This window comes from Muscardinus avellanarius, assembly GCF_963383645.1.
Source record: "Muscardinus avellanarius genome assembly, chromosome: 14".
NCBI lineage: Eukaryota > Metazoa > Chordata > Mammalia > Rodentia > Gliridae > Muscardinus > Muscardinus avellanarius.
The window spans coordinates 66340553-66360024 of NC_137800.1; the positions used below are offsets into that span (position 1 = coordinate 66340553).

General features: G+C 40.8%; 1 protein-coding gene across 1 annotated transcript; it reads right to left on the minus strand.

Moving 5' to 3' along the window:
- Positions 1–159: 159 nt before the first annotated feature.
- Positions 160–19212, minus strand: EEF1E1 (eukaryotic translation elongation factor 1 epsilon 1; the record flags this gene model as incomplete). The annotated part of the gene is made up of 4 exons (XM_080710809.1): positions 19099–19212; positions 15284–15484; positions 10828–10923; positions 160–300 (listed from the first exon to the last, which is right to left on the minus strand). The coding sequence occupies exons 1-4, from the start codon at positions 19183–19185 to the stop codon at positions 160–162; spliced, it is 525 nt and encodes a 174-aa protein (XP_080566935.1). The 5' UTR covers positions 19186–19212.
- Positions 19213–19472: the final 260 nt, after the last annotated feature.

The following is a 19472-nucleotide window of genomic DNA, read 5'->3' on the forward strand; positions in this document are numbered from 1 at the left end:
AACAAATAAAACATCAAAACACAAGTTTACATTTTAAAAATTCTACCAACTTCCACAAGTAAACGAGTGTGTATCAATTCACATTTGTATTGTGGTCAGGAATACACTTTCCATTGGAACATTTTAATCAAGCTTGCTTTTGTACAGCAGGGGTAACTTCTAGTGGGAGTTAGAATATAGTCTGTTCTTGATGAAGACAACACTAGACAGATGTTGCCTGATGCCTGGATAATTCTGAATGTGACAAAACCAGCGAGACACATTAAGATATTTCTCCTTTTCTTGAACTGTCAGGTCAACCTAAGTAGAGATTAAAAACACACATATATAATACAGACATTACATAAGGCACAGCTATTAATATCAAGAGATATTTGCTAGAAATTGAAAAGGCAAAACAGAACACAACGGTTTTCAAAAGCTATATATTTAGAGAGAATAAAAGTTTCAGTCACCTGGGAAAGCTATCAATTTCATGTTTTTATGTTCAGTTCAAAACAACAAGTGCTTTCTATGAAAATACCAAATTTTCCACAAGTGCAAAATTTACATTAATCCAGGACTTGGAGGCCAGAAGAATATCTTACTTTACTGGAAGAAGGGTCTTGAGGATAGCTTCCAAAACACTGATAAGGTCCTTCAGTATTTTTTAGTAAGCCTCAAGAAAGGAAAAGTGTTTGGCATCTGATATACTTAACAAAGGAACACTGTGTCACAGAAAAAAATATGTATCCACCCATATAAACTTGAATGGCTCGTGTGTATATGTAAAATTATTATTCTTTCTATTCAACTTTGAGGGAATAAGCCTCACTCAAGACAAAGACCCATAGTTCAAGGGATTACTGCTTGATACAAGAAGGAAGGGCACTTTCTAGTGGTACATGGCTCAGAAGAAAGTTGAGTAAATGCACAAGATCAATACACCTTCTGAACTGTTTGTAATAAGGCTGAATTCTGTGTGTGTGTGTGTGTGTGTGTGTGTGTGTGTGTGTGTGTGTGTTACTGAGGATGGAACTCAGGGGCCTTTTACCTCCAGGCTACACTCCCAGACCTATTTTTATATTTTATTTGGAAACAGGGTCTCACTAAGTTGCTGAGAGTCTCACTAAGTATCTGAGGCTGGCTTCGAACCTGTGCGATCCTCCTGTCTCAGCCTCCCAAGCGCTGGGATTACAAGCATGTGCCACCACGCCTGGCCTGGCTGAATTCTTTTAGTGGATATAGCAGTTCGCATCACTACTATTAAGCTACAAGAATGTCCAGAGATTTGGTTAGAGAAAGATGCAATCAAAAACTGTAGGTGCCTATCATCCTACCGGACTCCAATTCCCAAGGAGTTAATTCAAAGACTTCTCTAAGACAAATTCTTGAATTAGCGGTGGTATCGGATAAGACCAGCAGCGCAGTGACAGCCATGACTATATGTATGAGCAGTACAGTTCCTTCTCTAACAACATTTATTTAACAGATTCTCCAAAGTCTCCATAGCACAAAGAGAGGAATGGAGGGAAGGAAGGTGGAAGGAAGGAAGGAAAGAAGCCCAAAAAGCTCAGGAACCCCATAAGTGGTTCAAGCTCTCTGGCTGTCTTGTTTGAAGGTGAGATAAGCGCCCTGTGGCTTTTCATCACTCAGCAAATACTCATCCCTGGAGGCAAATATTCTGCTTAGTTACTAGACCAACAAAACTGAAGCACAAAACACGTTAGAATGCAATAATTATTAAAGGATAGAAAATAATACTTACGATGAAAAGTAGAGAGCATTTTCTCAAGAAATACTTAATGAACCCATGTATGTTGGCTCAGTCTGCTTGAACTGCTGGCAGTGAGGGTGAGTCTTCACTGCTTTTGTTACATAAAAGTGCAATTTCATATTTTAGTGATACACACTGAAGTCTTATACAGAAAGTCCTACAGCAAATTATAAAATTATATTCCTCTTATCTGAGGTGGCATTAGATTACATCCAGTTATCAGAGAGATGTTCCTATAACTGATTCAAATACAATATTGTAGTAAGTTCACGACATGAAGATAAAAAATGGAAATCGTTAAGAAGATGTGTCAAAAATGTCTTGTCTTAGCCAGGCGTGGTGACGCACGCTTGTAATTCCGGGATTCGGGAGGCTGAGATCGGAGGATCGCGGTTCGTGGACAGCCTCAGCTACTAAGTGAGGCCCTCGGCAACTTAGTGAGATCCTGTTTAAAATTAAAGAATAAAAAAAACTAGGGCAGGGAGTGTAGCTTGGAGGTCGAATGCCCCTGGGTTCCATCCCCAGACCCACACACATACACACAAAAAATGGTTTTTTCTTAGGCCAGGCTGGTGGTACAGGCTTGTAATGCTAGCATTGGGAGGCAGAGACGGGAGGATTGTGGTTCGCCAGCAAAGGGTGTAGCTCAGAGGTTCAATACCCAAGTTCCATCCCCAGACCCACAAAAAAAAAAAAGTCTTTTTTTTTTTTTTAAACCACCTATAATCACAGGAGAATTGTAGGTTAGAGGGCAGCCTCAGCAACTTAGCAAAACCCTATTTCAAAATAAAAGATGAGCCGGGCATGGCAGCACACACGTGGACAGCATTAGCTACTTAAGTGAGACCCTCTGCAACTCAGTGAGACCTTGTTTCAAAATAAAGAATAAAAAATATAGCTGGGCTTGTAATCCCTGCGCTTGGGAGGCTGAGACAGGAGGATCGCACAGGTTCGAAGCCAGCCTCAGCTATTTAGTGAAGCTCTCAGGCAACTCACTGAGACCCTGTTTCCAAATAAAATATAATATAGGTCTGGGAGTAGAGCCTGGAGGTAGAAAGCTTCTGGATTCCACGCCCAGTACCACAAAAAAAAAAAAAAAAAAAAAAGAAAGAAAGAAAAAAGAATAAAAAATATGACTGGGGGGTGGGTGTAGTGGAGGTAGAATGCCCCTGGGTTCCACCCCCCCACGCACGAAAATAAATAAATGAATAAAGATTTAAAAAAGGGGAGGTAGGGATATGGCTCAGAAGTAGATTTCCCCTGGATTCAATCCTCAGTATCTATAAATAAAAAATAGCAGTACTCTTTAATATAAAAGCTAATTTTTATTAAAAGAATATTTTTGATCTTACATATTCCTAACCTTTAGGTTCAAGCTAAAAAAAAAAAGCACCTATTTGTGACATTTACATTGGAGATACTCAAGCAATCATCTATGGAACAAACTGAGTATTGGTTTGTATTATTTTAAAATATTTCGGAGGAGCTAATATTTTGTTCTTTTTAAAATTTTTATCACCAAGGAGAAAATGTAAGATTTTTTTGGTAGTAATGCTGGAGATCAAACTTAGGGCCTCATTCATGGTAGGCAAGTGCCCTACCACTGTACTACATCTCCAGCCCCTGAAAACTACAAGATTAAAACCCCCAAACAAACAAACAAACACCTCAAGGAAGGGCAGTGTAGCTCAGTGATAAAATGCCTGCCTTGCGTGAGTTTTTGAATTTGATCTTCAGCATCACAAAATAATTAAACAAATGAATACTTTAGCAAATCTCTTTGCTATTACGTGCTGCTGGAATATTTAATTCAAATCTGTTTCTTTCTGGATTTTAGTTCATATAGCTTTTGTTTCTTCTTTTTTTCTTTTCTATTGTTCTTTTTAGTGGTACTGGGGTTTAGGCCCAAGGGCTTTCTACCTGAAACAAGGACTCACTAGGTTGCTGAGGCCGTCCTCAAACCTGCAATCCTGGCACAGCCTCGCAAGTCCTGGAATTTCGGGTGTTCAAGCTCTTTCACTATAATTTTCTCCACTCAGCCACCCTGTGGGATGCTATTTTTCAGAATGAACAAAATACTTAGTAAGTAAAATATTTCCAAACAATAAAGTACTAATAATTGTTTGATACAGTCCATGTTGTGCACTGAGATTTTGAAACCAAGTGAAATATTTTTCATATTAAATATTTAATATGTAAATTTCAGAACAGAATTTGTTAACATAAAGGTCTAGCATATGCTTCTATCAGATCTGTTATTTAAAACAATGACAACTCTGGCTATAGCACTCCTGGTTATCTTCCTAAAGGGGCTAAAATCAGAGAACATATTTCATAGCAGCACAATCCACAACAGCCAAATTATGGAACCAACTTAGGTATCCATCAACAGAAGGATTACAAAATATGGAAATATACAAAATGGAATTCTACTCAACAATAAAAAAAGAAAAAAATTATGTCATTTGCAAAAAAAAAAAAAAAAAAAAAAAAAAAAAAGGAAGGACCTAGAGACCATTGTTAAGTGAGATTAGCCATTCACAGAAAGTCAAGAGTCATGTTTTCTCTAATATGTGCAAACTGGGAAGTAATGGGGATACCAGAGGGACTCCAGACAATGGAGGGGAAACCTCAGTGGAGCCAGGGAGGTGGTCTAAGAAAAGGAGAGGGGGAAGACTGAGATCCATTAGTGGAAATATTAACATTGAATGTGTGTACATATGTGAATATACCAACATCGATCTATTACTCTGTATTGGGAAAGGGGAAAATGAGGGGGCAATTACTGTGTGCATGTGTGTCACTGTCAACATGATTTACATTATGATGTGAGACTATAATGCACCAATAAGAGCACATTATAAAAAAAGCAGAGTAATAAAAAATAAATAAAACAATGACAACAACATTTAACACACAGCAAAAAATATTCTCCAACATAAAAATTTCACATTTGGAGTTTCTAATGTAAGGAGTATAACCAAATCTAAAGTATAAAATAATTTTTATTCTAAGAACCTGTTTTCTTATTTATTCCAACAATTTTTAACTACACGATCATACAAAATTTTAATTGATCTACTTTTAACGAATGCAAATTCATTTTCCAGATCTTTTTTTTTTTTTTTTGCGGGTCTGGGGATGGAACCCAGGGGCATTCGACCTCTGAGCTACACCCCCTTGCCCTATTTTTTTATTCTTTATTTTGAAACCAGGTCTCACCGAGTTGCAGAGGGCCTCACTAAGTAGCTGAGGCTGTCCGCGAACCGCGATCCTCCAGTCTCAGCCTCCTGAATGCTGGGATTACAAGTATGAGCTACTACGCCCAACTTTTCAGATCATTTTTGATGGCACCCCTGGGCTATATCGTCTACAACACTGGCTTCCCATCATCCCTTTTTAGCTGGCTAACATTCTTCTCCTTTCTGATCTACACGCCAATGGTTTCTAGCTGTGTCTGACTCTCCCTAATCATCTCTTTTGTTTATATTGGCACTCTCAAACTCTGAAACAAAGCCAAACAGATAATATTCTGAATCACTAATTTTCCATGAAGACATGTAACAATCCCTGAAGTGACCCCTCCAGGTCAGTGGTGCAATGCAGGTTTGCTGCCCTTCCAACTGGTACCAGGCTGCCTCTGGGACATTCTTTACGGCCTGTGTTCTTTGCAATTTTTTTTTTAAGTTTTCCTTTTCTTCAAAACCACACACTCAACTGGTGTTCTCAACTTCAGAACAAATGCATTTCAGCTGATAACAATCGTATAGAACGCAGCACATAGCATCACAAAAGAGTTTAATAATCTTGAGTAACAGTGTTCACAGGCAATACTAAGAGTGAAATCACTGGAAGAAAACAGTGAGTCACTGGTGTTTTAACACCAGTGATAAAACTCAACAGCCACAGTCGGGCACTGTAACAAAGAAAGCACAACATAAAATTCCTCAAATTGCCGGGCACGGTGGCGCACGCTTGTAATCCCAGCATTCGGGAGGTTGAGACCGGAGGATCGCGGTTCGTGGACAGCCTCAGCTACTAAGTGAGGCTCTTTGCAACTCAGTGAGACCCTCTTTCAAAATAAAGAAAAACTAGGGCAGGGAGTGTAGCTTGGAGGTCGAATACCTCTGGGTTCCATCCCTAGACCCGAAAAAAAAAAAAAAAAAAAATCCTCAAATGGAGTAAGACAGATCAGATGTTAAGAGTATCCAGCCATAAGACTGGACTCACAATGAAACAAAATACAGTGGGATCATTTGATGACTGCTGTTTCTACACTGTGCTGATTACAAATTAAGTACTGAGCATCGGGAAAAAATAAATATACTGCCAAAACAAAGTGGGAGAACCTGATGAATATGAGCAGGGAGCAATCTGGACTTTGCATCTACCTACTTGAATACCTCGCAATCATTTCTTTCTCATGTGTGTATTTGTACTCACTATAACAGGGAGGCCCTTCCATGCCAGAGTTCAATTCCATCATTGTGTAGCCTTTGAGGCCTGTTCCTTAAGAAGGTCTTTAAGTCCCTGAGTTCTTTACTTGTACTTGGACCAGGGTGAGAAAGACACTTTGATACATGGTAGGAACCCAATGGAAGGGTTAAGAGAATGATGTACATGATGTTGTTTTGTAAAAGACAAAGCCAGGCATGGTGGCGCACGCTTGTAATCCCAGCATTCAGGAGGCTGAGACAGGAAGGCTAGAGTTCGTGGACAGACTTAGCTACTTAGCGAGGCCCTTTGCAACTCAGTGAGACCCTGTTTCAAAATAAAGAATTAAAAAATAGGGCTTGGGGTGTAGCTTGGAGGTAGAATGCTCCTGGGTTCCATTCCCAGTACAGCAAAAACAAACAAACAAACAAAATAAATAAAAGATCTATGACTACAGTGCACCAATAAAAAATAATAATCATCATCATATCCTAGACACTATATATAAAGAGGATTTATGTTCTCTCTCTCTCTCTTTTTTTTTTTTGGTGGTACTGGGGGTAGAACCCAGAGGCTTTCTACCTCCAGGCTACACTCCCAGACCTTTTTTAAAATATTTTATTTGGAAACAGGGTCTCACTAAATTGCTGAAAGCCTCACTAAGTAGCTGAGGCTGCCTTCGAACCTGTGCAATCCTCCTGTCTCAGCCTCCCAAGCGCTGGGATTACAAGCGTGCGCCACCACACCCGGCTAGAGGATTTATATTCCAAAAGAAGAACTATAAATAGGTACAGATGGCTAAATATTGTTAGGATAACCCTAATTTTAGCATGCAGAACTAAAGGAAACACTTCTAGCCTATCTGAAAGCCAGATGCCTTCTGGGACACCTAGACTGATCACTAAATAACTTTGCAGCTGGGGCTAGGAATATTTTGCAATATGGAATTATGATGTTAACTTTGCAGGCAAATAAATGTCACACAAACTCCTTCCTTCCTACAGAATGACCTACATAAGCCAGCAGAGGAAAACATAAGTATATATTTGGTTTGCAAGAGTTACATTCCATTGCTAACTTCTTAATTTTTTAATTACATGGGAATAAAGTTCTCCTTAATGATAGCTCAATGCTGTGGAAACCAGACCTTGTGAGTCTCGACAGACATTTATTAGCCTGCTGGCAGTCACCACACACCTCTCCCAATATTAAGTTTAAAAAAGTTAAATAATGCCAAAACACTATTATTATCCCAGTTAAATGTTTCAAAATAGCCAGCAAGTTTGTGGGTGTTGTTTCAGATATAAACTGTCCTCACACCCCTCTATAAGGTAGCCATAATCACAGTGGCATAGTTTTGCTCTAATCAAATTATGGACTCCCCCAAGCAGAAAAAGCTATAGGATTGCCACCAGGATACCTTGCTTAGATACCTTAACAGCAAATCCTCTTTACCTTGGAGGCTTTTTTCGCTTTGAAATGAGGTAAGTTGTGCCACGTCATCATTCTAAAGTCAAAAAGCTACTAAAATATATTGAACCTAGAATGGAATAAAGAGAGGCTGGTGTGATCGATGTATTTCAGCTTCAAGAAAACTTTCTTCACTTTTAAATTATACTGAAGAACATTAAAGATTACATTTTCACTATGCACAACCTAAAATATTTTATAAATAGGTATAGAATGTTAAGTATTGCTAATGTTAACAAACATGTAGCCACAAACATCACTGGGCTAAGAGCCAGGAGGGGTACAAAGAAAAGTGACACAATCCTCCCCAATCTCCTTATTTTGTTTAAAATTAAATCATATTTCTTATAAGTAGGGGGAATAGATACCCCACTCCACACTAATCCTTACAGTGATTAACAGGCCTTTTTTCAGAACCATAGTGTTTTTGGATGAGAAATCATACTGTTATTCTACTTATAAATGTTATTTATAGTCAAATGTATAAGCTTTCTAAAACAATGAAAATTCCCCTGGGTAGCCAAGACCATTCAAACTGTATATGATTCCACTTCCTATTTTACTTGCCTCTTTATTAAAGGATCAAATTATATTCTGCCCATTTTCTCTAATTCATTATTTTCATGTAAAACAGTCTTATTTCTTCAGTGGAATTAAAAGTTCCTTGAAAAGAGTTTTAACTTTCTTTTATGTCCCTCTCTGGTGGACACATATAGTAGGCTTTCAATAAATAGTTTTAAATTTAAAAATAATAGGGAATCTTGTGCTAAAGTTAAGGATTGAAGTACGCCATTAAAGTAAGTTTTATAGAATTGAACATGATGACTTAGGGATGTTTGAAGAATAATTCTTAATAAAGTCAAGTCATTGCCAACTAAGAGATTATAGCTAAAGTGGTGGTGGGACTAAAAATATATAGTAGCCAGGGGGACTGGTGACATCTTACAGTCTGCAAAACACTTTCCTACACACTAAGACACGTAAGCCAGAAGATCTAAGGTGTATCTTGGCCCTTCCAAAAGTTGAGTTCTGAGCCTTTGCATATATCATTCAACAAGCTTAAGTGTTAGTATCCTTCTCTGTAAAAGAAAAATAGTAACAATGATCCACTCTTAGTTATGTGGCATAATTTTAAAAAAATATACAAAACTCCTTGAAAGTATACAGATATGTGCAAATAAATACCCACGCATCAGTGCGAGAGCTCAGCTGCAAAGAAAAATAGTAATGCAAGGACACAGTAGGAAGAGCACGGCAGTCAGGTGGGCTGACACCAAGGAGCATGTGATACCGAGAGGGAAGGAGGCTAGTACGGAAGGCAGGAGTAACACACCTTCCATGCTATCATATTTTACTCTATAGGGAATGAGGAGCTACTTTATTTTTGGAAGGAAAAAATAGTTATGAGATGACTGCTCCAGTGGCCACCAGTCTCATCTCTTAGAGTTCATCTTCTTTAGATCTTTATATGAACTAGACCAACTGGTGGTAGGTGCCCAGTTAAGATTAGGAAATCTAGGACCAGGGCAATGCCGTCTGGGACCACAGGAAGAGACACAGGTGAGAGGTATCACAAGGTGGAAACATCAGAACCTGACTGGGTACACAAGGTACAGAATACAGAAACATGTAGAGATCACTCCCATGAAGGGAAGATGAGTACTGGGCTAATAAAGAGTTGAAAGAAGGTTTTAGGCACAGAGACAGATGTAAGAAAGTAAAAACTCTGCAGCCAAACTGCCTGGGCTCTGAACCTGGTTCTGCCAACTGCGTGGGTGATCTCAAAGAAGACATCTGATTTCCCTACGCCTGTTTGCCCTATGGGTACACTGGGGCTGATAACGATAGTGCTCGCCTTATAGGGTTGTTATAAGGACTAACTGAGCCAACATTAATGCAGCACAAAGAACAGTGCCAAGACGGATATGGTGGCAGATGCCTGTAATCCCAGTACCTGGGAGGCTGAAACAGGAGGCTCACAGGTTCAAGGTCAACCTCAGCAAGTATTGAGACTCTCATCCACCTAACAAAACCCTGTTTCAAGAAATAAAAATAGGTCTGGAGGTGTTGCCTGGAGGTAGCATGCTCCTGGGTTCAATTCCCAATACCACGCACCCCCCCACACACACACACGCACCAGTGCCAAAAGCATAGGTACGTGCCATATAATTGAAAATAAATTTTAAATGATACACAAAGTGAAGTTTTAAGGCCACATAAGTGGATTAGCCAGAAGAGACAATCCTTTCTGGGACCAGAGAAAAAGACAACAGATGATACGGGCAAGCAGACAGGCTGGAAGAGGAGGGATTCGAATAGAGGGCGTCCATTTCCAGTCAGCAGAGGAGAAGGGAGGGAGGGGGCGGGACTTGGGAAAAGTGACAAAGGGTCTGGAAGGAAGGAGAGAGCAGATCGATACGTAAGCCCACCTGTAATTACACACTGAAATCTTTGGGTTTAGAAATGAAGACATTTATTTGGAAAGTTAAGAGCTGGGGATTTTGCAGGAAAAGAATGGCGGTGGTAAGTACAGAGCAGAGCAAAGGGGCCGAGAGGCTAGCAAGCAGATGCAGCTACAGTTAGGCTGAATGTGGTCTAGACTCAAGGGGAAAGAAAATATATAGATTAGAAAAAGGAGTCAAATTACATTAGACAGTACCACCAAAAAAAAAAAGGGGGGGGGTAGCACAGAAGACGGGTACTGTAATTAAGATCTGGAGGTTGAGTGGGATGCAGATAACATCAAAGGGTGGTGAGATGTGGTAATTGAACAACAGCAGAGGCACAAGTAAAAGTTAAGAAGTCAACTAGGTCAAGGAACAGGATGCAACGACATTAAATGGATTCGTGGAGGGATTTTTGCATTGGGCAATTATTATTATTATTATTATTATTATTTTTTTTTTTTTTTTTTTTGCGGGTCTGGGGATGGAACCCAGGGCCATTTGACCTCCGAGCTATACCCTCTGCCCAATTTTTTATTCTTTATTTTGAAACACGGTCTCACTGAGTTGTGGAAGGCCACACTGCATCGGGCATTTTGTATTAAAATAACTCTTTTCATTTTTATTTGGTAAGTTAAAATTGCAGATCTAATATAAATTCAAGACAAATTAAAAAATATTTTGAACATTACAGAAAGAGCCAAGAACTATTCAGATACTCACTATAAAACGATGTAGTCCATAGTACAATAGGATATCTGCTAAGGTAAAGTTATATCCTGTAAGGTAGACTTTATCTTCAAGATATGAATTAAGATCCTAGAAAAAACACAATAAAATATTAATTTAAAAAGCAGTAAAAAACAAAACACTATCAGAAAACAAACATGGCATTTAATAAATTTATTATTTATTTTTAGTGTGCTGGGGATCAAAAACAGGGCCTTAGGCACGCAAGGCAAGTACTCTAACACTAAGTCACACCCTTAGACTAAATTACTCTAGTAAGATAAACAACCTTTTTTTTTTTTTATTATGGTACTGGGGATGGAACCCAGGGGCATTTTACCTCCAAGCTACATACCCTGCCCTATTTTTTATTCTTTATTTTTGAAACAGGGTCTCACCGCAAAGGGCCTCACTAAGTCACTGAGGCTGTCCTCGAACCTCGATCCTCCTGTCTCGGCCTCCTGAATGCTGGGATTACAAGCGTGCGCCACCACGCTCAGCAAGATAAACCCTTTTTTAATACCCTAAGAGCAACAGATATAAAAATAAATGATAAAAGGCAAGCCTTTTGGCCTTGCAATATCCCTGGAAAGAATTCGGCCCAAGGAAACATACAGAAATGTGGTCAAATATCTAGAAAAAATCTAGTAACTAACCCCAGGTAGATGATTTAAACTGCAGTACAACTATGTGGAGTATGCATATAGAGTACCAAAAAAATGTAGAGCCAGGTGTGGTGATGCATACTTGTAATTTCAGTACTTGGGAGGCTGAAACAGGAGGGTTACAGGGTCAAAAACAGCCTCAGAAAATAATGAGACTCATTTACCTAGAGAGAACCTGCTTCAAAATAAAAATAAAATAGGGCTGGGGGTGTAGCTCAGAGGTAGAATGCTCCTGAGTTCAATCCCCAGCACCACACACACACACACACACACAAAAAGGGTGTAAGCGAATATATATACTGACATGAAACCAGTCCAGTGTCTAGCAGATACCCATTAAAAAAAAAAAAAATATATATATATATATATATACACACATACATACATACATACATACATACATACACATACACATGAGCTGGGCATGATGGCACATGCCTATAATCCAAGTACTTTACTTGGGAGGTTAAAACAGGATTCCAGGTTCAAGGCCAGCAATTTGGCAACTCAGTGAAACTTTCAACAACCTAGCAAGACCAAAATAAGAAAGGGATGGGGGAGGTACCACAGGGATACAATGACCCTGGGTTCAATCCCTAGTATCAAAAAAGTAAAATAAATAAATAAAAATATACATACAGATAAATGAAAAGAAAGCAAGCATCGAAAGAATATAAAAAGCCCAATGTGGCACACGCTTCTAATCCCAGCATTCGAGAGGCTGAGACAAGAGGATCACGGTTCTCGATCAGCCTCAGCTATTTAGTGAGGGCCTTTGCAACTCAGTGAGACCCTGTTTCAAAATAAAGAATAAAAAGGCCGGGCGTGGTGGTGCACGCTTGTAATCCCCGCGCTTGGGAGGCGGAGACAGGAGGATTGGGCAGGTTCAAAGCCAGCCATGCTGGGTTAAGAGACCCTGTTTCCAAAAATAAAAAAGTATGAAATAGGTCTGGGAGTGTAGCCCAGAGGTAGAACCCCAGTACCACCAAAACAAAACAAACAAAATAAAGAATAAAAAAAGGGCTGAGAGTGTAGCTCAGAGGTAAAATACCCCTGGGTTCCATTAAAAAAAAAAAAAAAAAAAAAGAAAGAAAGACTATAAAAGAGATTTACTAGCCTAGCCAGACATGGTGTCGTACGCTTGTAATCCCCGCGCTTGGGAGGCTGAGAAAGGAGGATCGTACAAGTTCGAAGCCAGCCTCAGCTGCTTAGTGAGGCTCTCAGCAATTTAGGGAGACCCTGTTTCCAAAATAAAATATAAATGGGTCTGGGAGTATAGCCCGGGGGTAGAAAGCCTCTGGGTTCCACCCCCAGTACCACCACCACCAAAAAAAAAAAAAAAATTTACTAAATATTTGATGACTGGACACAAGCATTAACAGTTCACTCTTCACAGTGGGACAATGGCTATTTAAAATGTCTTCCACTTACTTATCCATATTTCCTAAATTTTTAAAATACTGCCTTTGAAATTAACAATGCTGTCTGAAATTGCACAATAACAAAATAAACATTAACCTTTTCCTGTACTCATACAGCAAACAATCACAGTCCATTCTCTGAACAAATCTGAGCTCTACTTTTTTTTTTCTGGGTCTGGTGATGGAACCCAGGGGCATTTGACCTCTGAGCTACACCCCAGCCGTATTTTTTATTCTTTATTTTGAAACAGGGTCTCACTGAGTTGCAAAGGGCCTCACTAAGTAGTTGAGGCTGACGTGAAAGCGGATCTTCCTGTCTCAGCCTCCTGAATGATGGGGTTACAAGTGTGCGCCCCCACGCCCAGGTCTGAGTTCTATAAAGACAGAACCTGTGTCTAGGACCCCACTAGCCCTCGGAGTGGGAGTTGGCATATCACAGGTGCTTATGTCATAGACGCGAATGAGCAAAATGGGCCACAGCAAGGACGTCAGTCCAAACCACCCAGCTCCACACATTACACTTCAAAAACAGTAACACTTCAGTCTCTCAATTAGATATTTACACATGCTAGATATATACATCTCAGATACATAAAACTTTGGGAGTTATTTCTATGCTTCTAATGCCAAATCTATTAATAGGACCTTTAAATCTATAAGGCTAATTCACTAAAATCCTTTTCATATCTTTCAGAATTAAGTGTGGATGTTTTTTTTTTGGTGGTACTGGGGATTGATTGAGCCCGAGGGCATTCTACCTCCAAGCTACATCCCCAGCACAATCGTCCTTGTATATTGAAACAAGGTCTCTCTAGGTTGCTGAAAAGTCTCACTAGTTGCTGAGGCTGGCCTCGAACTTGCAATCTTCCTGTCTCAACCTCCCAAGTACTGGGATTTTTACTATCATTTCCTTTGGGAAGTTAGAAAAGATTCACTTTGAGGGATGACATGCATGTTTCCTTTTGGGAATGCTATGAAGATGAAGGGTCATGATGAGTCCTCATTATGTATCTAAAGACCGAATGGTTAGCTGAGCCTGGTGGCTCACATTTGCAATCTCAGTATGTGGGAGGCTGAGACTGGAGGACTGCAGGTTTGCAGTCAGCCTCAGCTTAGTGAGATCCTATTTCAAAATAAAGAATAAAAAATAGGGCTGGGGGTGTAGCTTGGAGGTAGAGTGTCTCTAGGTTCAATCCCCAGTAGCTCCCCCCCAAGACTGAATGGCTGATCATGACGGACCCATAAAGCAAGGTCTGAAATTTATATCCTGCCAGTTCTCTTTTTTCAATGGTGGGTGGGGAAGGGAGCTTGAACTCAGGATTGAACTCAGGGGCATTCTATCTCCTACACTCTCAGCCCTTTGCGGAGGCTATCCTTGAACCCACAATCGGCCTATCTCATCCTCCCAAGTATTGGGATTACAGGCATGTGCAACCATGCCCGGAATGCAAGTGCTCTTGATGGCATTTATCAAGAATATAATTTTAATTATTTTTCCCAAAGTGATAAAAGAAAAACTTTCTTGCACAACTTGTCTTGCCATTATGACAAACATAAAATTTGAAAACAATGACATGTAGTCATTCAGATGATCTGAGATTTTTTCCAATTCTATGCATATATGGAACCCAGGAGCATTTTTACCTCCGAGCTATGCCCCTAGCCCTATTTTTTATTCTTTATTTTGAAACAGGGTCTCACTAAATTGTTAAGAGCCTCACTAAGTAGCTGAGGTTGTCCACAAACTGTGACCCTCCTGTCTCAGCCTCCCAAATGCTGGGATTGCAAGCGTGCACCACCAAGCTTAGCTTTATACAATTTTTTAAAAAATCTATTTTTATATATTTTCAATCTTATCTTTTTGGAGCCATACTCAGTTTATATTTTATATTAATTCCTTTTTTATAATTTGATGCCTTTGGAAAGAAAATAAAAATTTTAAAGCCATATTTCTCAAGAAAATGAAGGATTTCTGAGATCCACTGTACAATTTTTTTCCAAACTACAACCTCCAAAAATTCTGATTCGCTCTTGCCTCTAAGAAAGTACTTTATCCCTTAAGGAATCGGGACTGCTCAGTAAATACTAAGCAATTAGGAAAAAAAAATCGTACAAAACTTAAAACACTGCCCAAGACAGGGGTCATGAAGGGAAAGCAAAGGGTGCTGTGACTGTCCACAGTACAAGGACCTGCATCTGAGCTGGGATAGAAGGAAGGGAGAGAAGTTGAGTCTGTTCCTGGCAGAGGTAGTAACAGGTACAAACTACCTTGAGGCAGAAGGGAACCGACTGTTATAGACATGGACTGCAAGGAGAGAGATTTCTGCTATAGAATTCATGCGTTCTAACCTCTAGAGCCAATACCTTCAACAGAGTGCAGACCTCTTCTTTACTGGAGTGTCCGTTTACTCGCGTGATCCTGTATTCTAACCACTGCTGGACTGTGGCTTTCTCTTCCGCAGTGTTCCCCAGCAAATATTCCTTGTTGGCTTCCTTGACTAGGTAAGTTGCTATTGTGGTCAATCCTGTTAGACTTGGACCATTGTTTGTTTGAAGAACTGGTATCTTAAAAAGAAAAAGGAAAGTTCAAATAAATTTTTAAAAAACCCCAAAGTTCTAAGTAATAGCTAAATCCTTTAACTGTTTTTTCAAGTCCTCTAGGTTTTTAGTCTGAAATACTAAATTACACACACACACACACACACACACACACACACACACACACACACACAAAAATAGCAGTTACATAATCTACAATTTGGTAACATGCTGGGTGATGAAACTGGTAATCCTAATACTGTAATGTGTATCTAGACAAGCTATAATATATTGTGCCAACAAAATCTAAAATCTTAGTAGTTTAGCACAATACAAGTTTACTTCTTACTTAAGCACAGTCTCTGATGTTCAGAGGTGACTATCTGGAGTGTTAGCCCAGCAATTCAAGCTTCTTTCATCCTGTGGCAATTCTCTCCTGAAAGTACTCCTTCAATTACCAGAGCAGGGGAATGGATCACTCATAATTGTTGAATATGTATGTATAGGGGAAGACAACTCTAAAAAACTTATTTGTAAAAATGAACTATCTATAATCCTACCATGTTACCTCAAAATATTCCCAGTTATCTTCTCACCTAGTTACATTTTTTTTTTTTTGGTAGAGCTAGGGATTGAACCGAAGGACATTCTATCCCCAAGTTACAGCCCTAGCCCTTGAAACCATCTTGCTAATCAGTGCATCTTGTAAGAAAAGATGTGTAATCTCATCCTCATTTTTTTTTTTTTATTTTTTGGTGGTATTGGGGTTCCTGGATGCCCTTCTACCTCCGGGCGCAGGCCCTTCTACCCAGCCAGCGCGGCTGGGTTCGAACGTGTGCCATCCTCCTGTCTCCGCCTCCCAAGCACGGGGATTACAAGTGTGCGCCACCACGCCCGGCATTTCATCCTCATTTTAGGGACCAAATTTGTAATGGCAGTACAGGGTTTGAATCAAGGACTTCTGATTCAAAGGTCCACTCTCGTTTATTTATACATATACTACCTTTATATCAATCTTACGGTTCTGTGGTCTTCAAAGTGATTACTTTCAATGGCTGTACAAGTAATATTTCAATATGTTGATATACCATATATATATATATAATTTTTTTCCTTTGCTTTACTGGGGAAGGAACCCAAGGCCTCACACATTTAAGACAAGCACTCTACCACTGAGCCCCAATGTACCATAATGTAATAATGTAATAAACCATTCTCCTAGAGCTGGATCTCTATACTGTTTTCCATTTTTTATTATCATTGGCAATGTGGCAGAGAATGCTTTAATGTGGGCTTATGCCATCAGCTGCCTACTACAAAAATGATTGCACCTTACCTCATACCCTCATCTTTTCCCCCATACATATAAACAGAAATTTTCAAAAGCTTTTTTTTTTTTTTTTTTTTTTGTAGCACTGGGGTTCCTGGAAGCCCTTCTACCTCCAGGCTATACTCCCAGACCTAATATATATATATATTTGGAAACAGGGTCTCTTAACCCAGAGAGGCTGGCTTTGAACCAGCGCGATCTTCCTGTCTCGGACTCCCAAGCGCAGGGATTACAAGTGTGCACCACCATGCCAGGCTTCAAAGGCTATTCTAAGCAAAATATTTTAATTAAAATAAGGTAAGAAGCCAGGTGTGGTGATATAAACTTGTAATCCCAGTACTTGAGAGCTGAGACCAGAGGATCAAAGTTTGCTGACAGCCTCAACTACAAGGTGAGACCTTGTTTCAAAATTAAAAAACAAAACAGGGCTGAGGGTGTAGCTCAGAGGTAGAATGTCCCTGGGTTCCATCCCAAGGGCAAAATAATAAATAAATAAAACACACTCTGAATGTCAAAGCCCTCACAGCTGAACCCCATACTCTGACTGAGTTCACCTTACACTGAACCATTTCTCACATGGCTATCTTTAACTGCCCCAACTTTCCCAATCTTTCCTAAATTATTGCTTTTACCCATCTTCCAAAGCCTAATCCCTTAAACACCAGCTTTTCCTTTAAGAGTATAAACCCATTTCTACAGTCAGAATTAACTTCCTCTTTCACATTCCACACTAATGGTTTCCTCCTTTATTAAGTATTCTGTTCTGTTTCAATCAATTGCCAAGGACTACTCCTCAGATTAAGATCTCACAATCTTAAAAGATTCTTGTTTTAAGAGCAGGGCATGGCTTGTAATCTCAGCATTTGGAAGGGAGGCTGAGACAGGAGGATCTCGGTTCTCAGGACAGCCTCAGCTATCTGGTGAGGCCATTTGCAACTCAGTGAGTCCTTGTTGCAAAATAAATAATAAAAAATAGGGCCGGGAGTGGTGTTGCACGCTTGTAATCCCAGCATTTGGGAGGTTGAGACCAGAAGATCACGGTTCGCAGACAGCCTCAGCTACTTAGTGAGGCCCTTTGCAACTCAGTGAGACCCTGTTTCAAAATAATAGAATAAAAATGGGGCAGGGGGTGTAGCTCGGAGGTCAAATGTCTCTGGGTTCCAGCCCCAGGCCCACAAAACAACAACAATAATAATAAATAGCATGGAGGTAGAATACCTCTGGGTTCCATCCCCAGTACCGGAAAAAAAAAAAGGTAATGTTTCCTAAATAAATATAACCCAAAATAAGGAGTAGTGGTTGAAAGAAAGGAAGGAATCAGCAAGTGGGCAGAGGAAAAAGCAAAAGCCAGCCATTTTGGCAACAAGGCCTAGCCTACTCTGCCACTAATCTGAGGGCAGATGTTGGGATAGTCATGCTTTGCAAGGTCCAGGCTATTTTATGTGTAAAAACTATAATACTGTTACTTTTGAAACAAGGTTTTTACCACAGGCCAAGCAAAAATTAAGCCCTAAACACACTCATCTGGAGAAAATAAACCAAAACCGCAGAAGAAAAAGAAATGTATTGCTACAACCATTTTATTCCTCTACCACATTCTCTCCACGACAAATGACCTTCATTAAACACCAATGTTCGTTCTTTGCCCTGGGAAATCACGGTCTTCATATCCTTTCAGTCGACCTCACACCTAACATCTCATTGTCTGTACAATGCACACCAAACCTGATGTCAGAAGGCCTCAGACTGGCCTCCCGAAATCTAGAGTCAAGCCCCTTGTATGTTCTCCCTCCGCCAACGACGCTTTAATGTAGCAATTTTTTGTAATTTCAATTACTGCCGCGTTTGTCCACCCAGCCAAAAGGCAAGCGACCCGAAGGGTGGAGTCGTATCCCCTTAAGTCTTCGCGTTGTTCCCCAGACCCTGCAGTGTACCCGGCCGCTGTTAGCTCCTACAGAGTTGTTGAGGAATACCCGAGAGCTGAAATTTTGACAGATGCATCCAACGAACGCTATAACTCGGAGTCTCACCACCCAGCTCTAAGGAATCTGGAGGCAGTCTTTCGCTACTGGTTTTGCTGAGGACAACAAGAGATCTAGCTGGGGTAGAGCCCGATCTAAGCAGGTTTCCCTCCCTCCCGGCAGGACCTGGAGGGGCAGAAGCCAGGCGGAGAGGACCGGCCGGCCCTGCGGCGCAGACACGTGGGGAGCAGCAGGGCCACAGCTTCACTCCCGCTAGCGCAGTCCTGCCCCGGCCCGGCGGGCTCCACTCCAGGCCACTTCTTCCCTTCGGGCTCGCCTCTGCTTCTCACCTGTCGCTCGCCATGGGCGCTGTACTTATTTCCCTGACTGAGCCCCAGCGTCTTCTCCAGCAGCTTCAACTCCGCGGCCGCCGCCATCTTCCGGCTCCAGCTCCTGCGAGGGGCGGGACCCGAGCAGTAATGACCGCCTGCATTGGCGGGGAGGGCAATGCAACCCCCACGAACGTCGCCGGCGATTGGCTGAACGGAACGTAGCGTGAGGGCGTGCCCGTGCTCAGGGGGCGGGCCCAAGGGAAGGGGGCGGAGCCCGGGAAGGGGTGTGGGGCAGGTGGAGAGGTGGTGGCAGCTTCCCACTCTCGAGCTCCTGCGGATGGTCTGGCAGCAAGAGCTGCCGAGTCCGGCGTCGCTTGCAGCCGCAGTCTGGC